Source organism: Acanthisitta chloris, unplaced genomic scaffold (genome assembly GCF_000695815.1).
Source record: "Acanthisitta chloris isolate BGI_N310 unplaced genomic scaffold, ASM69581v1 scaffold45813, whole genome shotgun sequence".
Taxonomy (NCBI): domain Eukaryota; kingdom Metazoa; phylum Chordata; class Aves; order Passeriformes; family Acanthisittidae; genus Acanthisitta; species Acanthisitta chloris.
Genome location: NW_008667401.1, coordinates 7,629 through 19,507, shown reverse-complemented (window position 1 = coordinate 19,507; position 11,879 = coordinate 7,629). Strand labels below are relative to the sequence as shown.

The 11,879-nt window shown below is 40.6% G+C and overlaps 1 protein-coding gene across 1 annotated transcript in view; it reads right to left on the bottom strand.

Moving 5' to 3' along the window:
* Positions 1 to 53: 53 nt before the first annotated feature.
* Positions 54 to 11,879, bottom strand: part of LOC103800108 (IQ motif and SEC7 domain-containing protein 1-like) — a gene marked incomplete at both ends in the record, with an annotated part of 18,032 nt that continues 6,206 nt past the window's right edge. The window contains 4 exons of the mRNA XM_009072470.1: positions 54 to 323; positions 1,644 to 1,693; positions 8,807 to 8,983; positions 9,690 to 9,851. Coding sequence (XP_009070718.1) covers positions 54 to 323; positions 1,644 to 1,693; positions 8,807 to 8,983; positions 9,690 to 9,851 — 659 coding nt within the window. The remainder of the gene's footprint in view (positions 324 to 1,643; positions 1,694 to 8,806; positions 8,984 to 9,689; positions 9,852 to 11,879) is intronic.

Sequence of the window (11,879 nt, the reverse complement as noted above, 5' to 3'; positions counted from 1 at the left end):
TAGGGTGGTGGGTTCTGCTGCATGTGGCAGTACTGAGAGTGGTGGGAATGCACCTGAGCCTGCGCCTGCCCCTCCACGGCCCCCGCGTGGTGCATGGCCGAGGGGTGCTGAGAGTGCTGCTGATGTGGGAGGACTGGAGGGTGCGGAGGTTGCTGTGATGAGCCAGATGGTGGATGGCCTTGGGAAGGTGGTTTTCCCCTTTTACTACCAAATAAGGAACCTAGGAGTGAGGAGGAGTTAGGCATAGTCTGGTGAGGGCGAGATGGACACTCTCGGGTTGATGTAGCTCTTCGGCGCATGTGAGGACTGCTAATGATGGACCCCTAAAAAGAAATTAATAGAAATAAAAATTAAAAAAATCTTAAAATGTTTAAAAGAAAAAAGTTCACACTGACCCACAAACTCCTCCTTCAGTGTTCACATGGGTGGACTACGTTAAGAGTTCTAGGAGAAATTTGATTTCCACCTTCCCTAAGTTGCCAACGAGGCACTCGTGCCCCTCGTGGGGTATGGTAAGCATTAACTGCTTTTCTCTCTGTACTTTGATATTGAAAGAAAGGACTTAAAATTAAAAAAATTAGGAAGAGTAACATGACATAAGACCTAGGAGTGTGTTTTTAATGGGAAAAATACATTTTAAAATACTGTAAAAAAATACCATGCTTGCTTTTTTACAACCAAAAAATATCACTACATTCCACCTAAATAGTTAAACATACAGCAGCAAATATTACAGTTATAGTTCTGATTTCAAAACAGTATTTAAAGCTTTTTTGATAGTAGTTTTCCACTACTATATGTCACAGTGCTGCTTCTCAGGCCTACCTCTGCACTATGTGTTAAATGGAACCATACCATTTTTGCCACTAAGATTTCTGTGGGACTGTGTTATTCTGACCTATGGTCCAACACTGTCTATTATTTAGCCTGGAATTTGGTTTCTGGAAGTTTGGGGTTTGTATTTTTAAAGAGTTATGGGACACAACAGTACTTAGGCAAAGTGTGCTAGATTTAAACTGCAATCTACCTAAAGCAAACACAAAAAAAAAAGAAAAGAGAAAATAAAAAAAAAGAAAAAATCTGCAAGCTGAATTCAGAGACATGAACAGTATATATAAATGGTTTGAAGATGAATGAAATCTCATGAAATCCACATTGAATTCACCTGTCTTAATAATTTTTTCCTCCCATGCCCTGTCTGTGCAATTCCATGGTGTCATGACTGCATACATTGAGCAATTGAACTTGAAAATAAGCAATGGGAATGGTTGAGCATGACAGTCAATAGTTGTAGCTAAATATCAAACAGCAAGAACAGTGTACTTGGTAACAAAGAGCAAGTGGGCTTTTAAGCTGGGACCAGACTGAAATGGTGGCAAAAGGACACATCATATTCATTTAACCATGCTTGCAGGAACAAAGGGAACAAGGTTAGCTCAAACCAAAAATGGCATTGGTCTAAAACAAGCTGTCAGTGCTTTTTAAGCTGGAAGAATACGGAGTGAGTAGCCTAGGCATGCATTTTATTTGTGGCAGGCAGGTTATATGTTAGAAGAAAAAAGAGCAAAAAAATATGTATATAAAAGAAAGGTTTGAAATGCACATCATCACATCCAGCTAGACATCAGTAACTTCCTACTTACTTCCATATTGCTGTCTAGCGATCCTGCACTGCTGCGTCGCCCACGCTTGCCTGCCCAGGACATGCAACACCAGAGATTAGAGACTGAGACAAGAGCCATGAAGAACCGCCGCTCGCCCTGCGCCGCTACGGGAGCTCTAACCGCACTAGGGGCTGCGGGGGACACCGCGCCGCGGGCACAGCAGCTACGAGGCAGAAACTTAGAGCTCTAAGGCCGTTTCTTACAGTAAGTTTCTGTACCTGACTCATTTTGAAGCTGTATTGTTGTTGTGAACCAACTAGCACGAGCGGGGTGTGATTTTTTTTGGAATGTGCACAACTCAAAATACATGTGTTTTAGCCTCTGTATGTTGTGCTGTGGTTATGATGTTGACCAGCAAGGATTTGAAACTGTTTTCCTGGAGTCTAATCGCCTATGACGTCTCTTTCTTCAAACAGTGGTAGCACTGATAGGTACTTGTGGGGTGGTATTAATTCAAATATAAAATTTAATTCTGAAATGTTCTGAACTTCGGTATGGGGCACTGGTGAGGGGCATCGGTTTCATCATTTCAGTTTCAGCTTTGAACCTCAGTGGATTTCATTTAATCTTCTTTCATGAGGTTTTATAAAAACTAAACTTAATTTTTGATCAATAAATCTGGAATCTGTTGCGACATTATGGCTAGATTTTGTTTGTTTAGCTGTGCAGTGCTTTATCTTTAAGCATGTTGGATTTGTTCTCCAACAGTCTCAAATTGCAAAGACATTTGCCTAAAACCACACATGAAACACCAGACTGTTTGCCTAAAGAGCCAGAAGACCTCAGTGGCTATATATAGGACACAGGATCCCAGATTTTCTTTCCCATTTCACAGGGGAGAAAATAGCATATGGCTGCAGTGGAAATAGAGAGTTTTTGAACATAGCTTGCTGAGCATTGCTTTGCAAGGACTCAGAACCCTTCACTGGCAGGGTGTATAAACAAAGCTAACCTTTGAAGAGTGCCCCATTTCTCAAAGCTTCCCAAAAATCCACATGGTTTTAGAAACTGAAGTTTTCTCAATGCTTTCTCCTTGCTTTCCTGCAAGGCCGAATATCAATCTCCACCCTGCATTGGTACGTTGTTGCCTTCAGAGTCTTCTACTCTAAGAGGTAGTTTTGGGGGAGAATGAGAAGATTTCAGCACCACTGCACCACAGAGTGACATAGTCTCATCACAGACACCCCAAAGCCACCTGGGATCAGAGCTGAAGAGGACCTTGGGACTGGTCTGTAAGTGGGTCAGAACAGTAATTTCTGGGAGGTTCACCTTTCTTGACAGACCCTTTCATAGACCAATTTAGACTACTCATAAGGTTATAAGTATGACCAAACAATGCCACTTCTTGGATCCATAAGCATAACTTTGACCTGGTTGGACACAGGATGCTGCCCTGAAACTCCAGTTTCTCTTAGGAACTACAGTTCTCATTAGGCTACTGGAACAATTCCCCCTCTCTCATTATCACGGAGAGTTGCTCCCCAGTACAAACTCCTCTATAGTGACACTGAACTGAGGGGAAGGCGTTTGTGGCCAAGGTGTTCTGTTTGACTCGTTAGATTTGTTGGAATTCAGACCAATTCCCTAGAAAGGCTCTTTGTCAATAGCTTTATCTCCTGCTGCAGTTTTAGCCTGACCCAAACCATATCTGTACTATCTTATGAACTCATCATGAAAAACTGGGTTTGATAATCCCTTATTATTACTCCTAGTCAGGCTTTGATATTTTTCTGCTCTGCTAACGGGTTTAGTACTGATTAGCACTCAAATCACTCTCTGCTGATGCAAACACACTGAGAAAGACAGTCACCTTGTAACTTAGCAGTCAGTATTGCAAACAAGACTGAGAGCTGACAGAGATCATTAAATGTGGCCAAAACTGAAGGAAAACAGCAAAATCTAATGCCTTTTGCAAATGGCAGGAGTCACAGTCTAACAAAACAACCATGAACACATTATATACGGACAGAGAGAGACAGATGGATTTTTGCTTAGAATAACTTCAGGGCAAAGTAGCACTAGCAAAGCCAAGAACAAACAGAAAAATCCTACTTAAAATGTCTGTAATTTCCCTGAGATAGGCACTATCGCTGTGCAGAGGCTTTGGTGATTTTCTTAAAAACAAACTGAACCCAACTCTGGATTGACATACAGTGTGATATGAAAGCTATTAAGTAAAGGCCCCAGAGCATTCCCCTGCTGATGTGTGTTGATTTCAGACTGTTCCCTGGTCTTTGGCATGCCATCCCATCTCAAAAATACTTCCCTAGACTTGCAGCCTTCACACATGTTTCAAGAAAATGATGACTCTTGACTAGAGTTGCATCTAAGCGTGTACTGGTAGAATAGTTAGCAGCTGTGGTATAAAGCAAGGTGGTATTTATCACATCTGAGGACTAGTTTTGCTTAACATGCAACTAGTTGTAATTCTTAAGGTTGTTACTTAGAGAGGTTTTTAAACTGTTTTTATAAAATTAAATTTCAATTAGTTTAAGCTTTTCTGATTTCACTCCAACAATTCACTGATGTTAGATATGAATATTACTTGTAAGACATATCTTGAGCTTATGTAAGTATAATATGTCTCATATATGTACAGGCATTAATGGGGCTAAGAACATTTCCAATTTACAGTAGAAATCTCAAGTAATTAAAGTATTTTTACAAACTTAAACATTCCAAAAGACAATTCAGAGTTTCCCTAACAAAACCAATTCTGACTCGTGGAATGGATGTGTGCAGGATTGCAGCCTGCAGGTTATTACAGCAAATGGAAATACTTCTCACTGCTGCCTATACTTCTTGAAACTGCTGTGGCAGTGACATATATTGCTAGCTAAACAATATATTATGGTCTGGCTTTGTGTGGTTTGGGGAAAAGAGTTTTAAATTAATTTTAATTACTTAATGTTTAATTAAGTCATTCATTTAGGTAGACCACTTTCAGGGGGCAAAGACTCTGCAACCTTCATCTTTTCACCTTGTTTTCTGTGTGAAACAGGTACAGTCTTAAGATCACACACTGACTGTGCAAATAGTTTCTTGGCATGTTCAGGTTGCTCTCCGTGGAGCCCAGGAGATGGGGAAACAGGATGACCACACCTGGCCTTGCCAAACTGCTCCTCCACGGGCAAAGCAAAGTGTCTCTTCCATAAGGCAGAAAAACTGGTGACAGAAAGGTGTTTATGTCCAGGGTGTGGTGGCTGATGGAAGGGTTTGGTATTATCATACCAAACCATCACTTGGTGGTAATGATCACCATAACACCAAGGACTTGACTGATACATATCTGTTGTATTTTAATTCCCCAATAAATTCTACCATGTCCCTTACTATTGCTATTCCATTGGAGAATAGGAAATATTGCAGCAGTGACAAGGGAAGAGACAGGAAAAATCCCTCCCTGCTTGGAAAGCTCTTCTAATAAGAGAGTTAAAGCCTGCTAGCAACCTCTGTGCAGCAAAATCCATGGGAGAGGAAGGAGGGAATGACCCAGTAACCCTGCCTGCCTGGGATGAGAGAGGAGCCAAGGGACTGCACCATCCCAGCACAGATTGCTTCAACGGATTAAGGGGTTCTGTAATTCCATGAACTCAGAGTCTTTTTAAGGGGATTACAATGCTGAGAAGTTCCACAGCTTTTTCCATTACATTTTGGAATATAGGAAATTTAAATATATACATTATGAATTGTTTTTAAAAAAGGGTTTTTTTGGAAGGTATTAATAAACACTGAAAAAGGTAAAGGCTGACTGAGTTATATGCAATATACAAACAGAATGATTTAAACTCTGGAACTCCGCTATGTTTTTGGTTTGGTTTGGTTTATAAGTAGTCTATTGGTCTGTGATTGCTTTGAGGCAAGCCCAGCTCACACTAATAGGGACCATTCTAGCACCCTGCACTTGGTCAGGCTGCAGCATGACATGGGGATATCAGCTCTGTGTTACTGGGGCATACCAAGAATTGGGATTTTTAAACCAGTGCAGTGTGTAAATATGATTTTCACCTTGCAGGGAAGGGATGGGGGAAATAAAGTTTGATTTCCACAGGTGCTCACCACTTGAAACCCAATGTGAATGCAGTGTGTCCTCCAGCACCTCAAAGTGGCTGGAATTCAGACTGACTAGCCTAAAATCAGTCCAGAAACCTGGGAGACAGCCAGGTCAGCAGCACAACTACTCTAATCCTCTCTGCTGTGCTTTGGCAACCAAATCATTCTTCCCATGGGCTAATGGCCACGATGGGAAATCACACCTTTCACATCTTTCTGTAGACCTATTCATCATGTAGTTGTATATGGAGCAAGTGGTGAAATGTCCAAAACTATCAGAACTCATAAGACTCAGCTTTAGCTGCAGTAAAATTTATCTGTCTTCTAATACATTTATGTGAATTAAGAATTTCAAAGTCTGGGCCAAATAAATTCAGCTCTTCCTTGACTATAGCTCAAGGATGTGTTATAAAAATGATACATTTTTCTTTAGAGGAAAAAACCCACTAAATATTTTTGACATATTCACATTCTGGGACAGTTGGTTGCAACATTCTGCTTTGTACTCTACAGAAAGAACTGTCAGTCCACACTGACAAGTAAGAGACCCTCACACACATCCTTTTCACAACTGAGAGTTAAACTGTTGTGACAAACACACAGAAGAACAACCATCAGGAAAGGATTCCTGACAGTGCTTCCTGACAGAGACATCTTGCCTTTCCATAGGGTTTTCAGCTTAGGAGTCAGAATCATTCAGGGTATCAGCATTCAGTAGATCTAAGCAGCTTATGAATCATGACTGTTTTCCAAGAGAGAGATTTCAGTCACTTTCCACAGCCACCACTCACTACTGGTATCTGGGGGACAGGGATGGACTGTTTTCCAAGCAACCAAAATGCTGTTCAATCAGACTTCCCCTACCTTGAATAAATAGTTAAAAACTTGTCTTTGCAATGTTCATTGGACAGTTATCTGCTTTACTGCATAAATATGCAACCAGGCTATTTTCTCATGTTTATTTCTGATTTAATGTAGAAAGGACCTCTCGAAAAATCCACATTCCTGGTGCCTTTCTGCACAGAAGGGCACAGGACCACACAGCCCCACTGCTCTTGTTCCTCCTCCTAGTTGATCCTGTGTTTCATTTACAAAAAGAACTGAGGCAACCTAACTTAGTGCTCTTTTATAGAAGCAATTTCATATAGTATCATTGCTGGGGGCAGGATCTTCCTAACTCTGAGATTTCTTTGTTTTACTATGGCCATCTCTCCCACATTGAAATTAATTAAAATTAGCCTCACATGCAAGCTATTCCCTGAGCAAAGGCAGAACAGACATGTATCATCTCACTGAAGTTACTACAGCAAATAATAAAGCAAATACCAGGCATGTCATTTCTCAAGTCAGTTGCACTGCACAAGACCAAACAGAAACTCTCCATAATTCTCAGCTATTTCAAGTTAAAATTAAGTTTAGTTGGGTTTAACAAACTCATTGATAAACCCTGCAGTCTGTGAGTGATTTCTACTTTTTATCATGGAAAAAAGTTCTTTTCAGTAGTAAGCATGCCAGTCACAGGCATGCCCTGTTGGAAGGTGAAATGTGCTCATGGCTACGAATGCTTGTTTAGTGAATAAAATCCATAACATGAGTTTAACTACATGGCAGTGTTTGAAAGAGAAGGATGAATAATTCTGATGGGATGAAAAACTTAATTGGAAGTCACATTGAGGGGTACAGATACCCACTGAACTCACATATTGACAATATGGTAGTTCTCATTCTAATGAGAGAAAACCAAAACCACAGAAAGGGATGATGAAGTATCCTCAAATCTGAGATATAAGAAGGGTGAAGACTAAGGGTTTGATCTAAAATCCACTGGAGCCAATCGAGCACCAATATTCAACTTCAGCCGGATTTTGGATCAAGGTCCCAAGTCTTTTTAATGAAGCAAATGGACATATAAGTATGAAAGCCTAGACAGAGAATAAAAGAATTGAAAGAGCTCACTCTCTACATACTTGTAGGCACATACATATACTCACAAAACACAGGCTAGAATTTCAGTTTACAACAATTTTATCTATTGCAGCATAGCTAGAATCTCTTCTTTAGTTAAAAAAGGTAAAAGGCAAGCAGTGTCTACTACCAAAGATATACAGAATATTGAAATTATGACTCTACTGCACATCATCACTGCAACTAAAAGAACAAATCAGAGTATGTAACAGACTATGAACTAAAAAACGAATAATTAAAAATATCTAGTTGCTACTTTCTGAATAGTGGACACGGTGTTCAGGTATGAGTTCATGTAAGAGCCAGGAATCATGCTGAACACTGAGATTACATGGGTATGCCAGGGGTGAGGCAAATCATCAAATAAAAACCTGCCAAACTTCTCCTGGCTTTCTTGGGCTAAAAAATCACACCACCACTGCTTTTCAGTCTTTAGCTGCATTAATCGGTGAATTAAACTTAAGACACATCAGTGGCTTTGTGGGATATCAGTATTCTTGTCCACTAGGGCTTCTTTTATTGCATTGTCAAGAGTATTTCACAACAACTTCTTTTGCAAGAATTAGAACTATATCTGAGTTACAAAACAACAAAAGTGTCAGGGACAACTGCAGCTGAATACATAGCTCTAGACAGAATTTAGGAGGGCTTCACTCAATTTCATTCATCAAGGTGGTGACACAGGTACACTTGAGCACACAATACACAGACAGCGCTCATTGCACAGAGACCAGCTCCCTTCCTTTTCTTTCTAAGCCTAATGAATGAAGGGGAAGAAGCAAAGGGGATGAAAAAAAGAAAGGAAAACTAAGTGAGTTACTCCTAGCACAGGTCAATCTTTTTTTATAAATTAAAAACTTACAATTTGTCCTCTGTCTTCACTCTCCTTTAAAAGTATATATAGCAAATCTACAACAGCTTAAATGCTTTCAAACAGTGGTTGCTTAATAGAACAAGGGTAAAAAAACAAACAGAAATTAAACATGAACTGTGAAAGAGGAGCTGTTGAAAAGGCTGGAAATGGCAGTATTACTGTTTCTGGAGGCCCAGTGTGAGCTGGGCTTTCTGGGCATCATCGAGGCATGTTTGCATGCACAGAGCAAGGGAGGAGAGGCAGTGCTTACCTGCTTCAGACAGGTCTCTGAGCGAGCTGCTCAGCGCACTGCGCTTCAGCCCCTCCCCACTGGCATAGCTGTCATCCAGGCAAGCTCTGTTCAGCGTCCCATTCCCAGAGTCCTTCTTCAGGCTGGAGCACTGGGACATGCTCGGACGCACCACTCCCTTCTGCTTCTCTAGTTCAGCTGAAACAAAGACAGGAACTTTGCTATTCACTTCTACTGACTACTCCAAGGGAATTGGTGACAGCCCAATCGCTGTGTGTGATCAGCAGTTGCTGTGAGTAACAGACAGGAGTTGGTTTGGCACTGCTGAAGGCCAGAGAGGAGCTTCACCCCCTGCTAACAGCTCTGTGGTACAACACATGGGACCTCTTTTGGAAGAGCAGGAGATACAACTGCATGTTTAAACACCCATGGAACTTTCAGCAAAATATAACAATTTGTAATTAGACACTTGTGGAACTTCCAGCAAAATATATCAATTTGCACTGTGACTTCCTCATTGAGAGAATACAGGAATAGCAACATGGAAGTGAAGAAAAATCCCATGAAACTTATCTGAAGGACTATCACTGAGAATTTCAGTGTGATGCAAATTATCCCTACAATTCTTACTGTAATTTATCCTACAAATCACAAATCATCTCTCCCCTATCCATTGCTATTTGCTAAACTTCCACTGCAGTTACACTGCAATAAACAGGAGTCAATGAACTCAGCTGGGGCTGAAGATATCATTGGGGTTTTCCTCCTTGTCAAGTCAAAATCATGGAAAAAAGCCCACATTATTTTGAACTTTTATGGAGTTGTAATAGGTTAAATGCATACTCAGAATTTTCTTATTTTGATTAGCTTGAAAATGCTCTATTATATGTACCTTTGTACTTACACTCTATTCTGTGCTTTTCCATTTCTTGAACCTCTGCAATTGATTCCCTCAAATCATCTGTAAACTTCTTCCTGTCCTGAGGATTTGGTGCATTGAAATTTATTAGCACTTTGATATCTGCTCCTGGAACAGCTGACGTGAGCCGAATGCCATTGGGATAATCTAGAAGAAAAAGTCAAGAAAAACTAAGCTCTAATTATTCCAATTACTTTTCTTTTAATAAAAAGACCCACCAAAACTGAAAGCTTTTTACTAATGTTACCACAGAGGGTACAAAGTCAGAGAAAGAAAAGTCTGAAGGCACAGAATTAGAATGAAAATCCCTAAGATATATTGGAACAGCTTAACTATCAAGATACTGAATAAATATTGAAAGACAGTGTTTATGCAGCTGTTACCCTTAAGGCAAAATGTGCAATATAAGAGAAAAATCCCAGGGAAAAAACAAGGCAAAAAATTTAAGGGATAATTTCTGTTTCATGGAACAGATCCCATTGCCTACCTACCTCAATGGTGACCAAAGCTTTGCTGAGTAAAGTCTACTTGAAGACATCTCAAGTACTAAAAACTGTCTTCTACTTTTAACTCAACATTTGCAGGGAGGCACACACAACAGCAGGTACAGGTTTCAGATTTCCTATTGAGTTGTGTTCCCTGTACATCCTACTTTCCTTTATTTAAAAATAAAGTTACAGTTCTCTGTGAAATTCCATACTGAAGAAGTAAATCGAGTGGTTTGTTGTTTTTTTTCACCCCTCTTTTGACCCATTATTATGGACATCTTCACAATAAAAGGCAGAGTTTTCAGCAAACTGCCTTTGCCTCTTTTCTAGCTGCACATCTGAGACTGCAAATTTTAATAGCTGGTCACAAATATCTCCTGGATAAGACAGAAGGTTCATTTAGAGACAGCTTATAAAGATATGTTCTGCTGCAGGAAACAGAATCAGTCTTTGCCTAAAGCACAGACCTGTGGAAAGGGGGTGTCAGAAACCTCAAAATGTGCATTCTAACTCGCAGTGTTTTCTTCCACTCCCTTGCCTCACCTTCTTGGTTTGCTAAAGCTTTCAAATACTTTTTAAGTATCCAAGCTGAAGGTTAAGGGCTCCCGTGCACCAGCAGCTCATGCCCTCAAGAGCCAGCAGATGATGTCAGACAGCCTCTGCCCTCAAAGCCATTAGGTTTCAACAAGACAAACTATTGAGAAACAAGTGCAAGTGCTGTGCTTTTATAGAAGGATACCTTAACTTCCAAATCAAAGCTGCAGCTGAAAGCAAAGCCATTTACCATTCCCAGGGGAAAAAATGCCAACTAGCACAAGGCTCAAAGGGTACAGAGGGGAAGGAGGGAGGAAGAACCTGGGGGTTCTGCTGGGGTCTGCTATCAGCTTCATGCACAGAAGTAACGTACAGCTGATGTGCTTCTCCTGACCACATGACAATTGGAGCTACCTTCAATCAAGTCAGACAGCACCTCAAGTTGTCTGCAGATGCTTTGTTCAGAACACAGCCAAAGGCTGCAAGAGCAAAGGAGGCTGGTTCTGGGCAGGCTAACCACACCAGGCAGTGTTGGGCACACTGACACTGGATATGCAGCAAACAGCTCTACAGAGTGCACCACTTAAGGGGAAAAAAATAAAAATGCTTACAAAACCCAACATGGACATGTGGCAACCCTAAAGTCATGTGGGCTGCCTCCACGTATGAACCAAGAAGGAATTTCCACGTACTAAATAAACACACATATTTTATTACCAGAGGTACTGCTCTACACTGGGTTGATTAAGCATCAGAAAACACATCAGTATTTACTGGTTTCAGACACACTCTCTCTGAAGTGATCTGCTCCCCCTTTATCTTTTGCTAGCCATTTTAACTGAAAATATAAAAGATACTTCCCATACAGCCTGTTTATTTACTAGAGATATATGACATTATTTTCCCTTTTGGAGCTCATCCATCCCTCAACATAATTGACTTCTCTCATTAAAGGTCAATTCTCCTATCACCAAAGCCATTATGCTGTTCAACCTCAGCAGCAGCCAAAACAGTATTTTTGTTGCTTCTGTTTTAGCAACACTAAGTTTTATTCACTTGAAACCAGCTGATTGTGACAGCTGCTACACAGACTTACTGAAAGGCATGATGGCTCTGGCCAAACCAGCCCAAAGCTTGCTGGGGACAGGGAAAA